This window comes from Ananas comosus, linkage group 6 (assembly GCF_001540865.1).
Source record: "Ananas comosus cultivar F153 linkage group 6, ASM154086v1, whole genome shotgun sequence".
Lineage (NCBI taxonomy): Eukaryota > Viridiplantae > Streptophyta > Magnoliopsida > Poales > Bromeliaceae > Ananas > Ananas comosus.
The window spans coordinates 7,125,690-7,147,075 of NC_033626.1; the positions used below are offsets into that span (position 1 = coordinate 7,125,690).

The 21,386-nt window shown below is 38.8% G+C and overlaps 1 protein-coding gene across 2 annotated transcripts; it reads left to right on the forward strand.

Annotated features, from left to right (window-relative positions):
• LOC109711686 (transcription factor bHLH133-like) lies at positions 13,591–18,711 on the forward strand. 2 transcript variants are annotated; one of them, XM_020234837.1, is made up of 9 exons: positions 13,591–14,896; positions 14,977–15,069; positions 15,161–15,256; positions 15,629–15,796; positions 15,993–16,058; positions 16,939–17,004; positions 17,089–17,157; positions 17,753–18,159; positions 18,287–18,711. In XM_020234837.1, exons 1-8 carry the CDS (start codon positions 14,342–14,344, stop codon positions 18,122–18,124), a joined length of 1,485 nt encoding a protein of 494 aa, XP_020090426.1. In that variant the 5' UTR covers positions 13,591–14,341; the 3' UTR covers positions 18,125–18,159; positions 18,287–18,711. The 2 variants fall into 2 exon arrangements, with proteins under 2 accessions (XP_020090426.1, XP_020090425.1); XM_020234836.1 differs by having other exon boundaries at positions 13,596–14,896; positions 17,753–18,711.

The window sequence follows — 21,386 nt, forward strand, 5'->3', positions numbered from 1 at the left end:
TGACAGAGGTGACGAGGCGGCAGAGGGAGTTGTAGGAGAGGTTGTGCGAGAGGGTAGCTCCGCCATAGAGTACAGTACTGAGAGCACCAGAGCCGGCTGTTCCACCCCCGACTACTTCAGCCGCAGCACCAGCCGCAGCCGTACCCCCACCAGAGGATATTCCCGCAGCGCCGGTTGCGCCTTATAGAGGGCCAGGACAGTTGACCGAGGCCGAGCAGGAGCGGATGACCAAGAGTTTGGCTCGTTTTCGTCGTTTTGATTCGCCGATCTTCGATGGCAGTGGTACTGAGGCTTGGGTTGTTGAGGGCTGGGTCAGTGCGATGGAGAAGTTATTTGAGGATCTGTTCATTCCTAAAAGGGAGCAGGTATCTTTGGGCGTCCATTGCTTGGCAGGCGATGCACATGCCTGGTGGAGGAGAGTGGGGCGAGATCAGGGACTGGTAGCGTTGCAGCTGAGATGGGATGAGTTCTGTGGAATGCTGTATGCAATGTATTTTTCCAACAGTATGAAACAAAAGCTCGATGAGGATTTGAAGAGGATTTAGCAGGGGCCTCGGCCAGTGCAGGAGTACATTCGGGAGTTTACTTGACTTCTGAACTGTGTGCCGTTTGTGGCCAGGGACGAGGCACACAGGGTTTATCTATTTGAGCAAGGGCTGAGATCCGACATCTTCAGGTTTGTGCGGGCGCAGAGGTCGAAGACCCTGGATGCGTCCATAGAGCAGGTCTTATGGGTGGAGAGAGGTGAGGTGTCGCTTCAGGAAAGGACTCAGGCAGCGGGACAGAGTCAGGACAGGAAGTGCCTAGCTCCAGACGACGGAGGACAGTTGAGCAGCAGGCGTCTGCCGAGACCACCACGATTACACTCTCATGGTTGTAGGTCCTCGGGGCATCAGCGTTCTGGGGGATTCCGTTAGCAAAGGCAGTCGCTGGAGTCGCCACAGTGTGTGATTTGTGGGGGACCACATGGGGCCCGACAGTGTGAGCAGCGTGAGGGCCGGTATTTTGGATGTGGACAGCCAGGGCATATGAGATTAGCTTGTCCCCGAGCAGCATCTCCAGCACCATCTACGGCCTCAGCGCAGCCAGCATCTCAGCAGTCTTTTGGAGCAGCTCCGAGTTTCCGCCAGGGGGACAGATCGTCTGTGCCGCGTCAGAGTGAGCGGCGACAGCAGGCTCCGAGTGGCAGGGTCTATGCAGCCTAGGTGGAGGACTCTACAGTAGCCGACCGAGTGGTGGCAGGTATTATTTTGATTTCTGGCATTAGAGCTCGTACACTTTTTTATACCGGTGCATCGCATTCCTTTGTAAGCCGAGCATTTGCATTATTACATGGTCTAGAGTTAGGGTCTTTGTCACAGGCACGAGAGGTGCAGATCTCCGACCATGTTTTGCAGGTTGAGAGTGTTGTTGGTCATGTCCGGTGCAGTTGGATTCGTGGGTCATGCCGGTAGACCTGTTGGTGTTAGGACAGCAGCAGGACTTTGACGTAGTGCTTGGCATGGATTGGCTGGTGCGGTACTATGCAACTATTGATTGTCGAGCGAGAACGGTGATGTTCCGCGAGCCAGGCCAGGAGAAGTTCACTTTTAGGCGCTGTAGGAGCACGTTGTTCGCTGCTTGGATTTCTTCCACGAGGGCTCGACACCTGATGAGTAGAGGATGCATCGCTTTTCTAGCAGCAGTTGTTGAGGTACCTACGGCGGCGCCGGGACTCGAGGATATCCATGTGGTCTGCGAGTTTTCGGATGTGTTTCTCCCGGAGTTGACGACGATACCGCCGGAGAGGGAGATTGAGTTCGTGATTGATGTAGTTCCTAGAACTGCACCAATCTCGAAGGTACCTTATCGGATGGCACTGGTTGAACCGAGAGAGCTAAAGGTGCAGCTTCAGGATCTGATGGATAAGGGGTATGTGAGACCCAGTGTATCGTCTTGGGGAGCGCCGGTATTATTTGTAAAGAAGAATGATGGTTCACTCAGGTTATATGTGGATTATCGGGAGCTGAATAAAGTGACCATCTAGAACACGTATCCTTTGCCGCGCATCGATGATCTGTTTGATCAGCTGTAAGGATCTTGTGTCTTCTCAAAGATTGACCTCCAGTCCGGTTACCACCAGCTGAGGGTGAGGGCCGAGGATGTTCCCAAGACGGCTTTTCGGACTCGGTACGGGCATTATGAGTTCACGGTGATGTCTTTTGGATTGACCAATGCCCCTGCCGCATTTATGAATTTGATAAACAGAGCGTTCAAGCCGTTCTTGGATAGATTTGTGGTAGTTTTCATCGACGATATCTTGATATACTCCTGGAGTGACACCGAGCATAAGGACCACTTGAGAATTGTGATACAACTTCTGATGCCAAGTTGAAAAAGTGCGAGTTCTGGTTGCGGGAGGTTGCTTTCTTGGGCCACGTGATTTCTTCAGAGGGAGTATAGTGAACCCGAAGAAGATTAATGCTATTCGGGATTGGCCCAGACCGACGACGGTGACTGGAGTGAGGATTTTCCTGGGACTGGCAGGATATTACCGTCAGTTTGTGGAAGGCTTTGCGAAGATTTCCACACCCCTCACTCGATTGACTCGAAAGGGGATTCAGTTCATCTGGAGTAAGGATTGTTAGAGGAGTTTCGATGAGTTGAGACAGAGGTTGACGTCGGCTCCTATCCTTGCCCTTTCTGTGATGGGGGAAGGATTTGTGATCTACAGTGATGCATCGCACAGTAGTTTGGGCTGTGTGCTGATGTAGCATGGTAGGGTAATTCCTTATGCTTCACGGCAGTTAAAGGATTACAAGAAGACTTACCCTACGCATGACTTGGAGCTTGCCGCTGTAGTCTTTGCTTTGAAATTGTGGCGGCATTACTTATACGGCGAGCACTGTGAGGTTTTCACCGATAATAAAAGTCTCAAGTATCTGTTCACCCAGAGGGAGTTGAACCTGAGGCAACGCCGGTGGTTGGAGTCACTGAAGGGCTATGATGTTAGGATTCAGTATCATCCCGGTAAGGCGAATGTAGTGGCAGATGCGTTGAGCAGGAAGACAGTGCAGAGCTTGACTTTGATGATTACTCAGTAGAGGCCATTACTTGATGAGCTACAGCGGTTGAGGCTCGAGATAGTGTCCCCTGGGTCTACTGCAAGGCTGATGTCTATAGTCTTACAGCCCACTCTATTGGATAGGATCTGAGAGAAACAGAGTGGAGATCCGCACTTGTCGAGGATTCAAGAGCAGCTAGAGAGAGGACAGGCAGAGGACTTTGTTGTGGACAGTTCAGGAGTACTGCGGTATAGGGACCGACTGTGTGTGCCTGCGGATTCAGAGATTCGAGAGGACATTTTGAGAGAAGCTCAGTGTTCACCTTATACGGTTCACCCTGGTGGAACCAAGATGTATAAGGATTTGAAGGCACAGTTCTGGTGGAATGGAATGAAGAGGGACATTGGCAGATATGTGGCTCAGTGTTTGACTTGCCAACAGGTGAAGGCAGAGCATCAGGTACCTGCTGGCAAGCTTCAGTGTCTGTCAGTGCCCGAATGGAAATGGGAGCAGATCACGATGGACTTCGTCGTGGGGTTGCCTAGAGCACAGGGTGGTTTCGATACTATTTGGGTGATAGTGGACAGACTGACCAAGTCTGCTCACTTCCTACCAGTTCAGGCCACCTGGTCCAGAGAGAGGCTCGCGCAGCTATACCTGGATGAGGTTGTCAGGCTGCATGGTGTGCCGGTGTCGATTGTATCGGACAGAGACCCGAGGTTTGTTTCGCATTTCTGGCGGAGTCTTCAGACAGCCTTGGGTACACAGCTACATTTCAGCATGGTATTTCACCCACAGACAGATGGTCAGTTAGAGAGGACCATACAGACTCTAGAGGACATGTTGAGGGCATGCGTCCTGAACTTTGGAGGAAGGTGGCATCGATATCTGAGACTGGCTGAGTTTGCGTACAACAACAGCTATCAAACGAGCATTCAGATGGCTCCGTTTCAGGCGTTGTATGGACGCAGATGTCGATCCCCTTTGTTTTGGAGTGATGTGGGTGAAAGGAAGACGCTAGGGCCTGAGATCTTGCTAGAGGCTGAGGAAAAGGTGAGAGTGGTTCGACGACACCTTTTGACTGCCCAGAGCCGCCAGAGGAGCTACGCCGATACCAGAAGACGAGACTTGGAGTTCCCGATTGGAGATCATGTTTTTCTCAAAGTCTCGCCGTCCAGAGGGATTCGCAGATTTGGGGTGTGTGGAAAGCTCAGTCCACGTTTCGTTGGCCCTTTTGAGGTATTGGAGCGAGTTCGACCGGTTGCTTATAGGATTGCTCTACCTCCCCGACTTGCTGGTATCCATGATGTCTTCCACGTCTCAGCATTGAGGAGATATGTTTTCGATCATTCTCATGTGATCGACTTCACTCCACTAGAGATTGGCGAGGATCTGAGATACGAGGAGCGACCGTTGCGGATTCTTACTCGGGAGACGAAAGAATTGCGCAATCGGGTCATCCCGTATATAAAAGTAGAGTGGAGTAATCACGAGGAGGGGGAGGCGACTTGGGAGCCTGAGACGGTGATGAGGGAGTCCTATCCCTACCTTTTTGAGGCTTAGAGCTGAGGTACGCTTAAGTTTCGAGGACGAAACTTTTTGTAGTGTGTGAGGATGTGGTATCCCTGGTGTACAGTAGTTGAGGCTTGTCGACAGCTCTGGAGAGTGTCGGGACAAGTCCGAGTCTCGTTGGCGCGAAATAGACGCAAAACGGACTCAGTAGGGGACGCGAGAGTAGGAGTTCGCTTTGGAAACTGTAATTGTAGATTTTTCTGCTTGTTATACCGGTACAGCATCAGGGGTGTACCGGTACACATTTTGTACCGGTACAGCATCGGAGGTGTACCGGTACACTTTGCCTGTTTCCACGCAGCTGCTCTCGGGTTGCCATTTGTACCGGTAGAGTTACTCGTGTACCGGTACACCAGGGTAGGTGAGAGGGCTTTTTGGTCTTTTCTCACCTCGTTTGTGTCACCCTCTTCCCCAGCCTATATGTTTGCGTAGAGAGGAGCTGAGGGACAGTTTTTCTGCTGGTTTCCTTCCCTCTCTCTCTAGCTTGGACTGAGTGTGGAGGAGCTCTCGGGTGGAGTTGTTTTGTTGCCGACGTCGCGCTGCGGAGCCGTTCGAGCACACGAGCATTGTGGTGGCTGCATTGGGAGGCCGAGCGAGCGTGTGATTCCGCCGTTTCGACGTCGCGCCGGTGTTAGTTTAGCATTTGAGGTGGGTTTATTATCGGATTTCTACTCCTAAAGTCTCGGTTAACGGCATGTATATTTTGTGTTATGCATTTCATGTGTTATAGCTCGAATTCGTGGATTGTTCATGTCTTTGACATCTTAACTGAATTTGGAGCATAGTATTATTGGTGGTTAAATTATACATGTGAACTTGGATTTGACTTAGGAGAAAATCCGCGAATATAACCCGTCATATGCTTACACTACCAGATTTAGCTTTAGGAGTCGTTGTTATTTGGTATTGCCGCAGTATCAACGTGGTGGATACCCCAGGTAGTGTAGATTGCTGTTACGCTCGTGCTGGGATGCCGAAACTATTTTTATAGTAGTGTTCAGACTGTTCCGGACTGTTGGGGGCCGTCGGGGTTGACGGTAGACTCAGATTGCCGTGTTGGCATCAGATTGTGCCAAGGGTACGTGACTTGTTGGTTGTTAGACCAGTTGGACCATGTTTCTTGAGTTTAGCCTGTGAGAGCCTGATTGAGCTCGACAGAGATACGCTTGCATATTCGTTTGGGTCGCGCCCACGAGTGCCACCCCGGAGTTGGGCTTAGTGCTTTTGCGTTGGTGTCGTTGTGTCCTGGTTGGACTTGCTCTCCACTAACTATCCAGCGTGGTGGTTGTTAGTGTAGCTTCGACAGGCGGGACGGGTGTATCACAGTCCCTAGTGAGATTGGGTCAGGATTTACTTTTACTACAGTTGGTTAGTATAGAGCATGATAGTGTAGGGACATATAGATATAGATTGTCTTCCAGCTTTTCCTATATCTTTACTTCCTTCTGTAGACTTAGTAGGTGGACTGATGATGTTGAGGGCGGCACCCACTAAGGACTACTTGTTTTACAGTAGTTCTTACGTCCAGTTATTCCTTTTCGCTTTGCAGAGCCGTCGTCGTCAGCTGCTGCTGATCCTGATCGTGGCAAGGGCGTCGCGAGTTAGAGCTCTATCAGACGAGTCAGAGCTAGTGGAGTACCAGCTACAGGTAGTTGTAGTTTTTGGTTCATTGCATACTGATATTATACCTCGCTGGAGCGAGTGCTTTTGTATCAGGATACTGTGTATATACTGATCCATTTTTATTATATACTCATGTTCTTTCTCCTAGCAGCTCTATACTACTGGTTGTAGTGTTGTATTATTACAGGCACAGTTACAGCTTCGTTTCGTATACGGAAAAAATTTCTATTTATACGGCGGGTCTGTTGGCGTGCCCGAAGAAACGAGTAATCCGGGGCGTGACAAGTGACAAAGTTAAAACTAAAGGTATTAAAATGAATATTCGATAAATTTAGGCGGAGTATCTGAAGTTTTTTATATATAATTTAACGAAATATTAACGGCGAAACTGACGAAAAAATAAAAAAAAAAACAACATGACACTAACTTAATATTCTTTAAACCATAGAATACTAAAGTGAGAACGTGCGAAATCACATGAGTGGTATCTAAAATCAATTACATACACTCAAACATACTACTTTTGTTTCGATGGAGAGGAAGGATCTGCCTTCTTATATTTTTACATCGAGAATCCGAATTGTATCATTGATAATAATAATAGGAACTGGACATTATATAGCAACAAAAAGTTTAATTCAGAGAGAGAACAAGTAGAAAATTTTGGGACAGAAATATCATTTGATTTGTTCAATCCAAAAAAAAAAAAATAATAAAGTTTCACTGTTGATTGAAAAAAAAAAATTCATGAAAAAATGCCATCCCCACCACATAATGGTGCATAATTATATAATTTCTGATACCTAATCAAACAAGATATATATATATATATATATATATAGTCCGACTACTATACTATCGATAGTACCAAGCCCTTGGTACTATTGAGTTTTCTACCGTTAGATCTACCCTTTGATCATTTCCACCCGTTAGATTATACTACTAAACCAACCACCCACTCAACCCTAGGGGACCACTATCAATTTAACCGGGAACCACTATTATCCTAACAGCACATCCTTTCATCCAACGGCCGAAAAATCAATAGTACCGAAGGGTTGGTACTATTGATAGTATAGTAGCATAATTCTATATATATATATATATATATGTATATATGTATATATATATATATATATATATATATATATNCCAAGTTGTTTTCGATGATGCGGCTTCCAAATCGACGATCGGCTCCGTTAGACTTGATCTGCACTATTAAAAGTATTTGAAAACTAAATTTCATAATTTTTCGATATCATTTACCTATCAAACAAATAGTCTAAAATTGAATGGCTGAAAATAAAAATCTCATAAAAAATGATGATAAAAGATTTAAATTCAAGATCAGATATACTGATCTTACTCTAAATAGTGAAAAGATTTTCTATAAAATTTTCATCTCATTTGGATTGTTTTACACCGTTAAACTCACAAACACGCCACATCGGCTATTAAAATTGTCAATTTTGAGATCTTTTGATGACTAGTCAAATGATGTCGAAAAAATTTGAAATTTAGTTTCCAAATACTTTCAATAGTGTAGATCAAGTCTAACGGAGCCGATCGTCGATTCAGAAGCCGCATCATCGAAAACAACTTGGTAGCACGGAGCGCTCCGTGCTACCGATAGCATAGTAGCCGGACTCTATATATATATATATAATTATAATTCTTGTATTTTTAACTACATACATTCTAAGTGCATTGCGTAATTACAGCTACATCCAACCAAACGCTCGTTTTATCTAACATTTGACTTTCTAAATATAAAACGTAATACAATTCAAGATGGTGGGATTAAAATATGGCGTAGAAAATTAATCAAGGATTAATAAATATATATGGCATATGTAAGCACACATAAAGATGCATCTAGGTGTGCTTAGAATGAAACACTTTTAAAAGTTTAAAATTTCAAATGACTAAATTAAAAATTTGAGAACTAAAATAAAATTTAATAGAAAAGGGCAATTTATCCGGTAAATAAATAAACAAATAAATAAATAAATAAATAGAGACTCGAGGGGTCTTTTTATAGTAAACCGACTATTAGGGGCAAATTCGTCATTTCACATATTTGGTAAAGAGCAAATAGTGAAAAAAACATGGGGCCGGCCTTTTTCGCGACGCCCGCGCTTTAAAAGCCGTGTTGAAAACTGCTGCTCTCGGACGCGGGCCCCCCAGAGTCACCCAATCATGACGCGACACGTGTCACGAGCAGAATCCTTTTCGGGAAAATAAACTCACCTGCTCAGTTACGTGCGGACTTGCACACACACTTTTAAACAGTATTGTTTTTTTATAATAAAAAAAAATTTAGGGGACAAAAAAAAATGCTAACGGACCCCTAACCTATAGATATTTTGTAACAGCCCCTTCACTTTTTCGCAGATATTTTTTGATTCGATTTTTCTAATTCAATTCAAATTTACTGCTCTGTTATTTGAACTGTCTCCTTTTTTTTAATTAAAATGCATATATGCATAAACAAAAAGAAAAAATTAATTATATTTAACGGTCGATTCAATAGAGTTAATTACTTTGACTATTTTCCCATTAACAAATACTAAATAAATAATAAAATTGAGGAGGCCACTTCAAAATGGCGTATAGTTGAGGGGGTTTGTGGTCCACAACCGCGACGACTTTGTCAACGGGGTGAGGTTACCGCCCTATTTTAGTATTGCTAAACAACAAATGGTTGGGTTTGGTTTTTGGTTGCTTTAGGTACATAGTTATCATGTAATGATGATTAGCGCTAAGAGCCAAAATTATTATAGTAGTAATCTTAATTTCACTGATCTTTATAGAAGGTTTATTGGCGAATTATTATTTTCTTTTCCAGTCAGAAATATGGTGACAAGGTCGACGACGACGACGACGAGAGCGTTTATTCGTTCCCATCTATAAAACTGTCTTAATAAAAAAATAAAAAAATTAAGTTTTATTTCTATTTTTAACCATCTCAATTTATTATAAAACTGACGACAATGATGATAAAAATTTTTAGTTCTCAATTTTTTTAATTTGACGTACAAAAAATTGTTAAAAGAGAAAGATTGTCATATTCTCATGTTTGATAATAACGGCCAGTAGCACATCAACTAAAGCAATTTTCATATCAAATATAATCTTCAAATCAATTTTTTTTTTGACACTTAATTAGTCTCCCCTATTGTGATTATTACATGCACACTTAAAAACCTATTCGTGAGTCCAACTGAGGAATTGGCGCGCCACGAGGTCAAAATTACGGCCTTATTCTTTTTTTATTGTTATTGCTATAAAATAGTACGATTTACAAATCACAGGATAATAAATTATTATATTTTATAAGCGATAAAATGATAAAATTAAAATATATAACTAGTTTATAAATTTATTATACTACTGTATCACATCGTTGTCCTGTCTAACAATAATTCTTTATGATAAAATAAGAACGTACTAGAGTCATAAGTTACTAAGTGTTTGATTTCTCAAAAAGATATAAAAAAATATATTTTTGGAAAAAAAAATTTCCACAGTTTTTATTTTTTGGATAAAATATTTGAAAAATAAAAACATTACATTTTATAAAATTTGAAAAAAAATTAAAATTATTTTTTTTAAAAAATAGACGAAAAATACTTTTTTCACTCAAAAAAATATATTTTGGGATAATTGGGGAAATCGAAGCCGCTCCTAAACCCTAATAAGGGAAAATTGAAGTTCTAGAAAAATTAGTTATTTTAGAAATTTATTTTCTAAATTTTATGACAAATTAGTATTTTTATTTTTTGAATTTTTTAGAAAAATAAAAAAGGACAAGTTTTTTATAAAATTTGGAAGGAAGCTTATTAAGAAAAACTAATTTTCCTTACAACTAAAGGAACGAAAATTCTTTTTAAAAAAATTATGAATTTTTTTTTTAGTGCTTTTTCGAGAAACCAAACAATGTGTGTTCCAACACACAGTGTAACTTACTACTAGTGTAGAGACCCGTGCGATGTAGCGGGTAGATAATACAAGCAAAATTTAAAAATTTTAATAAAATTTATATTTACCGGTTATTGATATATAGAAAACTATATCATGTTAAGTACAACCAATTTGCATGACTAAATTTAACTATTAAAAAAATAAATTATAGCTAGAATCCACTCATTGATAAAATATTAATATGGTGCATGTAATTAATTGTTGCACCTTACGTGTAATTAAAGGAGTGGGGAGGTGAAGGGTTGGGTGTTGAGAAGAGGAGAGGGTAGTTTGATTTAAAATTGGGCTATGAGAATGAAGGGTAACATGTTACGTGGTAAAAAAATTTTGATGGTGCATACAAAAGAGTTACAAAAGAGATGGGGTGGGAGATTAATAGAGAAAGGAGTTGATTAAAGTTATAAAGCCCACTCATTGATAGAATATTAATATGGTGCATATAATTAAATATTGCACCTTATATGTAATTAGAGGAGTGGAGAGTGAAACGTAACATGCCACGTGGCAAAAAATATTGTGACTTCATATAGAGTTAAATGTTGTGACTTCATATAAAGAAAGGAGTTGATTAAAGTTATAAAGCCGACTCATTGATAGAATATTAATGTGATGTATATAATTAAATGTGGCATCTTACATGTAATTAGAGAAGTGGAGAGTGAGAGGTAACATGCCACGTGGCAAAAAATAAATATTATGGCTTCATATAGCTAGGTTTATAGATAGATGTATCATATATCCCTGTTCACACAACTAAAGGGTTAAAATGTATATTCAACACCTCAATTATAGAACGTTCTGAAATTGCCCCCCACAACTATTGTTTTGCTAAAACCTTCATACTAAATTAAGTAAATAAGTTTAGAGATTCAATCAAATTTATTAGTAATTTCGCCAAATTAAATAATTTAGTTATTTCTAGTAAACATAAAACTAACTTTAATAAATCTAAGTTTATTAACGGCTAAATAAATAATAGGGGTTATTAAATTTGCTATAATTTTAACTGAATTGGTTTTCCAATCTTTCTTAATTTGTTTGATTTGAGTCAAACAGCAAATACTTTGACTTTTAAATTTAATCTTAATCAGTTGCTTTAATAAATTTATAGCTGTAAAAATTATACGAATTTAAACTAATTAAATCTGTAAATGTAAAAGATACATTCAATTTTAAAAAATTAAAATATCATTGACCGACTCAAATTAATAAAGTAAAAAAAAGATATAGTATAATCAAAATGTTAAAGATTACGTAGCCGTAGCCACTTAACATTGTCTATATTTCGGATAAATGTGATATGATTTTAGCCAAAAAAAAAAAAAAAGAAAAGAAAAAAGTTGATGGAGAAACTTGAGGGTGCTATTGGAGAATCGCGTATTGTTGAGGGGTTTCATACATTTTTGAAAAAAAAGGGAGAAAAATAAAAGAAAAAACCGATACTCCCTACATTAGACTCCGCTCTTTCCGCAGGGGAAGCTGAAGCAGTTTCAGTTTCTTCTTCTTCTTCTTCTTCTTCTTCTTCTCCTTCTTCTTTGACTTTGACGAAGTCGAAGGGGACGCCTTCTCCGCCTCAGATTACATCCCTCATAGCCAAAAAAGAAAAAATAAAAAGAGGGAAAAAAAAAGTTTTTACATACTTTGGGGGAGGTTTCGCTACTTTTTTCCTTTTTTTTTTTTTTTTTAACCATCCCCCTCAGGGTTAAGCTGTTTGGATGTTGTTTTAAGGGCTCTGGTGTTGTGGGTTCTGCTCAAAATTCGATTTGGAGTCTTTTTTGATTGATTTCCTCATAGAGGTGATTGATATACGAGGGTTCAGTACTTTTTTGGTTTTTTGGGGTTTTTTTATTTTGGATTTGATTTTTATTAGTTCTTATTTGTTGCTTGTTAGTGTTGAGTGTTATCGCGTTATATGTTCTGGGAACACCTGTTTATTTTATGGAGTATTTCTCTCATTTTTTAGCTAATTAGTTATCTTTTTTTTTTCTTTTTTCTTTTTTCTTTTTTTTGAGAGAGATAGATAGTACGCTACCCGCTTAAAATTATAATAGTGTGTATGTAACTCTCTCTTTTTTTAGCTAATTAGTTATCTTTTTTTTTTCTTTTTTTTTTTTTTTTTTTTTTTTTTTTTGATAAGGTGCTGAAATTACTACTTGATCCACTGTTTTAAAGATCATAATCAGAGAACTTAAGTTGCCTAAGCTCTTATGTTGCTTTGTAATTTGAGTTGTTTTTTCCTTAATTTATTGATTAAACGTGTAAGAAATTGAATCTTTGGTGTCTATCTAGTGTAAAAAAACTGGATGGGTTGATTTGAAATTTGTTAGCAATATGACATGCAATATGCACAAAAGGGTGGGGAGAGAAAAAACCCTACTAAAAATGTTATCTTTTATTGAAGAGTCAGGGAGTACTATGCTTGAGCTCATTTATTTATACCTCGTAACTTTCTTGATATTCAGGACATGAAGTAAGCTCAGGAGAGTCCCTTGATTGACTGGCTAAATTTATCTCTAACTATAATTCAGCCATAATGATTATAGGTAGCGAAATAAAAAAGTTCATGAGATAATCGAACATATCTAGTGAATCCTGTTTACTTTTAATTGTTTTTCTTATTTGTGAAAGCACTTGAAATTTGTAAGCTGGTTTCTAATGATGATCAGTTGCGATGAATGTCCAAAGTAGTTAAAAAATTAAGGTTAGTCTCAGTTCATTTGATCTTTATTAACAATCAATATTAACTCTAAGAAGCTTTCAATTTTATACCAAATACAAGTAAGCAACTCAGTGTTGGGAGGTGTGATTGCTTCTTTGCAATATCTGGCCAGTTTGAGGCGAGGTTGAGACTAGTGGTCAGTTGTTTCACTTGAAAATAAGCAAGGAGCAAGTGCATAAGCTAGTTCTAATTTCTAAAGGTGATTGAGTATGTATTATTTCTGAAAACTATTATCAATGGTTCTAAATACACTTTGAAATGTCTAAATATCGAAGAATAAGTCAGTTCTGTTTTCTAAGATGGTGGCTCTCTGGTATTTGCAACAACATATTTTGGCCAATTTATCTCTACCCAATGGGTTGTAGTGTTTCTTATCCTGTTACGCTAGATTTTGAACTGCACTAGTGTGACAAGAGAAGAGAGATATATTCATTACTCCAGTGAATTGGCACAAAATCAACTGATCATGAATGTTTAAGTAAGGAATTTTTTATTTTTTTGAATAAAGGTTCAGTATAAACTGAAAAAGACAATGATATTCTCTCTCCCTTCTCACTGGCTCAACTTTTTCCTGAAATATAAAAACATGTAATAGAGATTCGAAAAATCAATTTTAGCAAAAGCTTGATTATAGAGTTGTTTAGTTTGCTCTGAATTCTTGTCTGCCTAGCTTTTAGAATGTGGATTTAGCATAGTTGATGTTTTTATCGTCATAAACATGCAAATCAATGGCATTCAATTCTGCAAGCAGATATTGAAAACGCCTAATTAACATTGTAACGGTGAGTGAAGTGGGTAGTGTGCTACCCTTCTGTCCAAAAAAAAAAACATTGTAAGGGTAAAGGCCTCTTTCTGGGTAGTCAACTGAGAAGACCTTCTTATCAGTTTTTCTCAGTTGAGGCAAATTTTTGTCAAATCATATTTTTACGAGAGGATCGACTAAGTGTGGTTTGATCAACTAGTTTATTGATGAATGCATATGCAGGTCTGTCTGATGTGAACTAGTAGCTTTAAGTTGCTTGGAGTGATATATCATGTTGTGACTTCTTCTTTCAGTATTGTTAAGTATGAAAAATTCTATTTTCTGCTGAGATTTCTTTGTATGATGAATCATCTTACTCCTTTGATGCTGTGCAATATTAATTAGCCAAAAGCAATCCTTTTATCGTCTACTCTTAGGCCATTATTGGACAGTCAGGCATAATTTGGCTTTTCATCTTTGAAAGGTTCTCTATTCTCTCTCTACTTCCAACCTTTCTCAGACTACGGAGACGGTGGATTTTCTGGGGAGATGTGATTATTTATCCGAAGATTTGCTCATCTTTAATTGCTAAAAGGAGTTTCTACTTTGCTATATTCTCAAACTGAAGTAGCCAAGATAAGGACACCAGGATTTTAGATGGACAATTTCATTGATCCATTCCTTTCTAGTTCATCCTGGGTTGGCAATGCTACTTCATTGGAAGCATATGCAGGAAATGAAAGAAACTCATCTGAATTCATGACACCTTCGAGCCATATCGTAGTGAATGGGTCTGCTGAAGACCTAAAAATTCATGAGCACAACAGAACCTCATCAATATTTACAAATGGAAATATAAAGTACGAGCTTGATAAGAGCCTATTTTCTGGTGGGGTCGAGTCTAATTCAACACCTGTCTCATTTGGCCTTGAATTGGATATGCCTCATAGTGGAGTTGCCATTTCCAGTTCAATTGAGAGCAATGGTAGCGAATTCTCTGCCTTTCCGCAATCTCTCACCGATGCACACTCTATTTCTTCGCCTTCGGTTATGTGGCCTTCTTCATATGTGAACATTTCCTCACTCATCTTACAAAGAAAACCACAAACTTTTGGTCTTCAAGAGCTGGAAAATGATAATATATTGAGGAACACATGCGATGAGAATGGGAAGTTCTCTCAGCTGGAAAATTTGCCGTTGCGATTCATACATGTAAATTTCACAAACTGGACTAGTATTTACAATCTCTCTTGCAACTGAAATGATTGACATTTGGCTAAATAATGATGCAGGATAAAAATGAGTTCCATAGCAGTCATCTGCCTTCTTTCACTGCTGGGCCACAGGTGCAATTTACTAATGGTGGTTCGCAGACTCAAGAGCAGGTTCTAAATTGATAGAAATGTCTTTTTTTCCCTTTTTTGTTTAAGAATCAAGTTTTCATTTTTAAGGTGTATGGATCGTTTAATTCTGCAGGAACAAAATGGAGTGCATAAACTTCATATGCCCTCTTTTGCTTCTGGGCCTCAAATGACTTTTAGCAATACAGGGTTGGCTCAGAATTCTCAACAGGTTTTATTCTCTCTTGATGTTCAGGAGCTCTTACATAACCTTGCAAAATCATCTATCTGTATTAAAATCAGAATTTTCAAATATAGCCCTCGAAGTTCACCATAAAATAATATTTCTAATTTGAATAGTCGTTCCATTGATGTGGGAGGTTATGTATTGGAAGTTCTTTCTAAGAAGGGATTGTTAGTACTGTGTTATATATATGTAAGAAATTTGGTTTCTGGTGGGCATTTGTGATTATTCAGGTTTTGCAGTTTGTAAATAGATAATTTTGCAATTTGCAGGGATGTGTATGTAAATATTTTTTAGTTTATTTCCGTTATCCTTTTACTTGTACATTTGATAAGCTGCAATTTTTCTGCCTTCGTTCAGTTGACGCAATCAATTGAAGGAAATACTAGCAAACTTCATATAAATCATTCATCAAATAGTCAATCCCAATTAGCTCCAGTGAATGAAAATGGTTGCAATGGAGCTGTCAAACCACGCGTTAGAGCTCGCCGTGGTCAGGCCACTGACCCTCATAGCATTGCAGAGAGGGTGAGTTGATGATTTTTTTTTTTTTCCCATCATCTTATTATGTACACCTCTTTACTTGATGATGATGATACATATTCTTCTGCAAGGTTTGCTTACTGTAGTTTCTTTTATTGGTCATATTTATGTTTCTTTATTAATTTCCTATACTGTTTGGAAAGATAAGGCTTCTTATTTGGAAGTTACTCACAAAATGCAGCTTCGAAGAGAAAAAATTGCTGAAAGAATGAAGAATCTCCAAGAACTTGTTCCAAATTCGAACAAGGTAGGTTCATGCTTCCTTTCACATCATGTTAGTGCCGCAGTGTATTGACTTCCTTGAATGTTAACACTTCTCCTCGTAATGTGCCTAGAGCTATTTTTCAATTTTTGAGGGCCAAATATCTTGGTGTGTGTTATCTCAGAAGTGTAACTTTTACTCTCCAATCGTTGGTCTCAAGAGAATTTCAATTTGCTGCTATTTAAGGTTGTGTTTGACCGGAAAGAGAAAGGATTTGTACTTGAGCCAATTACAAATTTTTCTTTGGTCTTCGTATATACTAGTTTGGTTTTCTCCTAGATATAAACTGCTGCAGGGGATATCTAACCAATCTTTACAATTTGTTCTCTGGTTGATTTGTTCGATTTCAGACAAAAAAAAAGAAATTTTCTCTGTTTTGATAGATTTGAAGAAAGTCATATCGGTCATCTGTAAGTTGCTCTCATCATCACCATCATCATCATCTAAGTCTTTTTCAAGTGTCATTTCACCGATGAGAAGGCTCTCGAGGAACCCAGAGTTTTAGTCAATGATTAGGTACCAAGTAGACATCAACTATGTCGGCATTTGTGTCAAATTCTTGGTTGAGGACTTGAATTAAAATTAGAAAAGAATATTTAATACAGAAGGTTAGTAAGCTGATAAATAGCTATTTTCCAGATTGTTTTGCCTAGTCAAGTTATCGACTTATCATCTAGATGAAGGAGAAACATGGCAATTTTAGGTTTAGTGATATTTCTGGACTGCTGGCAAAACTTCAGGCAATATGTTAAATGTAAAAGTCCGGTTCTTTATTTGCATCTTCACTTAATTTTTTGCCCTTAAATTTCTGGTGAATGATGACTTCTCTGCATGCCTTCTGAATTTCTTTCGGTTTCTTGAGCAGACGGATAAGGCATCAATGCTGGATGAGATAATTGACTATGTGAAATTTCTTCAGCTGCAAGTGAAGGTTTGCATGCACAGACAATTTTAAGAGGAAAGTAACAAATATTTTTCTCAAAAACTGACATTCTTTTTAATGGCTTGACTCAAGGTCTTAAGCATGAGCCGCTTGGGTGCAACTGGAGCAGTTGTTCCACTTCTTACAGACTCTCAAGCTGAGGTATATCATCTTATTATTTTTCTTCTTTTCTATGTATATTACCAGAGAAACATCAGCTAGTTGTTAGTTGCTTATCTGATGTTATTTTCATGTAACTGGATCTTACTACTGTACTTCATTAGTTGTTAGTTGCTTATCTGATGTTATTTTCATGTAACTGGATCTTACTACCGTACTTCATACCTTGATTACTTTTCGTAGAAAATATTGTGCTACTATACATCTGCTCTTTCAAAACTATTTTTGGCTGCGCTGTTGATTGGCTATGTACATCTGCTCTCGAGATGCTTTCGTAGTGCAAAGGACATTGTAAATGAGCAAGGTAATGAGCGCTGAAATGAATGCTGCCGAAACTCTTGTAAAATTGTGATTGGAGTTTTAACAGATAATCCTAATCGTTCAGCTATGTACTTGTTTTATTTTGCACCATGAACTCATAATTTTCTTCGATGTCTTCATATCATATTACTATAGTGAAAATATCATTCTCTAAATTTTATTTTTTAACAACAAACAGTTGGGAAATGTTTTTTTTGTATTTGCGGATTGTAAAACATTTTATTTATATCATATGCTCCTTTTTTTTGTGTGGCAGTGCTCCGGTAATTTGCTCATTTCTTCTCCATCTATTAGCGCCACTGGGCCCGATTTTGCTGATTCGCAGGACACCTCGTCCCTTGAACAAGAAGTGGTGAAGCTGATGGAGTCAAATGTCACAAATGCGATGCAGTACCTTCAGAATAAAGGACTCTGCTTGATGCCCATTGCTCTCGCTGCTGCGATATCCAATCAGAAGGGATCGAATTCCTCAGCCATTCCCCCCGAAAGAAGGAAACCAAGCTTAGTTCATCCCGAGACTAATAATGCTGCAGAAGACAGAGCCAATGGTTTCGACGATGGCGACATGAGAAAAGAAGAAGTCGCAAAATCTGTGAACAATGGAAGAGAGTTGCAATCCAAGGCTTAGGGTCCGAACTGACTACATAATCTTCTGGTGAAAATGTATGCACCTTACCTAACTATAGCGCATTTTGAAACGGGTACCTGAATTTTAGAAAATTTGATTTTACTACCTGTTCCTGTGTATTGACTATCCGTAATCTAACAGGAAATTTCTGTTAATTGACAGAATATTCTTCAACTTTTCTTGACCAAATCTGCCAGTTCTAACGGGACTTAAATGGAATTTGTCTGAAATCAAATTTAGCCAAAGTTAGGTAGTAGAATCAACAATTTCAACTTCAGGTACCCAGTTCAAAATACGCTAAAGCTGAGGTAAGGTCGTTTACTTTTTTTGTTTGATCTTTTCCTTCTTTGTACTAATTTGTTTGCTGATTGAGGAGACTTTTTCTTTAGCTGTTGTAATGTAAGTATGTAAGGCTGTAGATGTTGCGCTTTAAAGGTTGGTGAGTTTGAGTTCATTTTATCTGAGAATTAGGTGCTAATTGACTGATGATGATGAGCTCATTCAGATCTCTACGTCGGTATTCTTCTACGGACTTTATTTGTTGTGTGTAGAATATAAATAAATAATCATGGTATTGTCAAAATGCATGAGCTCGGTTTTGGTTAGGTTGCTTTTTTTGTGTCTCTCATTATTGCGTTTGTCTTTCGCTGTGGATCTGTTCCCAATTGATTTGTTTTTGGCGGGAAGATTTTTTGCCTTTTCTATTTGTTCCAGAGTAAGAAGGTGAGAGGCAAACTGTGTATAACCGTCGCCTACAGTGTTGTTTGTACAAAGAGAGAAAGAGACTTTGCAATGGAAATTATTATGAATAATAATAATAATAATAATAATAATAATCTATAGTTTATCTATCTATCTATAGATATATTAAAAGTTGAGTTCTAACGGAGTGATGTGTCGCGTTGTCCTACATCGCGGGCAGGCGCTCGAGGGGCGGCTCTCTCTCTCTCTCTTCGCTCGCAGCACGCCAGCACGAGAGCCCCCGGCTCTTCTGTCTCTCTCTCTCTCTCTCTTCCCCTCTTTTCCTCTCCCCACTGCCCGAGCTCCCTCCCCCCTCTCTCTCTCTTCGCATGAGAGGGGCTTGTGGAGGTTGGCGAATCATGGCGGGCCCCTTCCCCCGGCGCCTCTCTCTCTCTTCTCTCCCTCCCGCGCGCGTGCGGCAGGGCGCGGCGTGCCGCATCATGGCCAGCCGGGCGCCGCCCCCCCCTCCCTCCCACTCGGTCTCATCTCTCCCCCTTTCTCTCTTCTCCCCCCACCTTTCCCCTCTTGTTTCTCTCCTCCCCCCTCCCTCCCTCCCGAGCTCTCTCTCTATCTCCCTTCTCTCCTCTCCCCACCCCTCCGGTTCCCTCTCGTTCTGCGCGTGCGCGAGGACCCCTCTGCACACGTACAGGTAGAGGAGTGGCTGCGATGGGCGGGGTGGGCGCTGCCAGTGGGCGTGGGCGCTGTCCGGCGCTTGGGGCTGCTCCGCGGCTGGCGCGGATGCGGAGCGAGGGCGGAGCGCGGGCGAGGCACGTGCGCCGCGCGCTGGCAAGGTCCGACGCTGCGACGCCGGCGCCGAGCGATCGGCCAGCCTAGGGAGAGCGATCGGCCGCCGAGGGAGAGGAGAGGGATTTTTTTTTTCTCCCTTTTTAATTTTTTCTCTTAATATATGGGAGAAGAAAATCTCGGAGCGCGGGCCGCGCGCGGGCGCGGGCGCGCATGGGTGGGGCCCAGCGGGCGAGAGAGGAGGGGAATTTTATTTTTATTTTTTTTATTCTCTCTTAATCTTTTCTCTTAATATATAATTGAAAAAAATTTATCATTTTTTAAATTTAATCTAATTTTTTATTTATTTTTAAAAAATTTAAAATATATAAATAATTTTTAAATAAGTTAAATTATTTGTATTAAATATAAATTTTAATTAAGCTGAATTAAAAAATTATTAAAAATATATTAAAAAATAAGGAAGGAAATTTAAAAATAAAACATAAAAAAAGTAAAAGTAAATAAAAATAAAAGAATAAGATAGATAAAAGAAGAATAGAGGCAAAACTGTAAGAACAATAATGATGAGCTAAATGACTGATTCTTTTGCCTGTAGGAATGTGTTGCGAACTTTTATAGTATATTAGTCATTTGCCACCCGAACCATCTTTTACTTCTAACTTATGATAACTAATTATCTACTTAACTCCTAGGTGTAGGCTAATATCCACAAACAAATATGCAAGTTTGTTTTTGTTTGTTTATTTATTGGTGCTCATTTTATGCTGTAAACTGCAATTCCTGTTGGTAACTTAATATAGAGTATATATATACTTTGATTTAGATATATTTTAATTGGTTTATATATAGGCCGTATTGGTGATTCCCTTATCATGCTTGCCAAACCTCAAACTTTTATGAATGCAAGTAGTGAGTCTGTAAGTAGATGCCTCTAACCTATCCAATTTATGTACAACTATCTGAAGCAATTCTTATTATAGTCCTATTCCAGTTTTATGATGCAAATTAGGGCTTCTTCATGTAGGTTGGTTCGCTGGTTTCATATTACAAGATACTACTGAATCAAGTACTTCTGGTCAATATATCATATTGTTATTATACAACTATTGATGTTTAGTTCTTACTACTAGTTTTTGATGGGTTTTTAGTTTTGTTATTTTGCAGATGTATGATGACTTGGATTTACCTTTTGCAAAATTGCGGCTACTATAAAATGCTGAAACTTAAATTGTAGATTTTAAATTTTATATTCAAATTATAAAGTTTAAAATTTTAAAAATTATATATATTAATTTACTGAAATACATCATGGAATTTCAAATTACCTAGCTGAATTCCTAAAAATTCAAAATTACAGCGCGTTATTCGATGCATATAAAAGTTTAGAATTAGAAAAATTAGGAATCAACAAAATTCTATATAAAATCATATATTCAAAATATACAAACTGAATTAAGATAAAATATAATTTAATTAAATGTGAAGAGCATCGCACGTGCACTATAACTAGTATTCTTAAGAATTATAACTATTTATTTATATTAGTTGCATAAATTTAGAGAAAAAAGTTTAATTTAATAGCTAAATTTTTAATCCCAAATTTTTAATTGATGAACATATAACTTAGTTATAAATCATATTTTTCATTGCATTAAAAAACTAGGATGTGAATTTTATTCGTATTATATCAGAACTGATTTTTTTGTTAAATCTGATTTAACTAACTATATACTATGTTTAAAAAGAATGCACAACGTCTTCGTAATTAACTAGT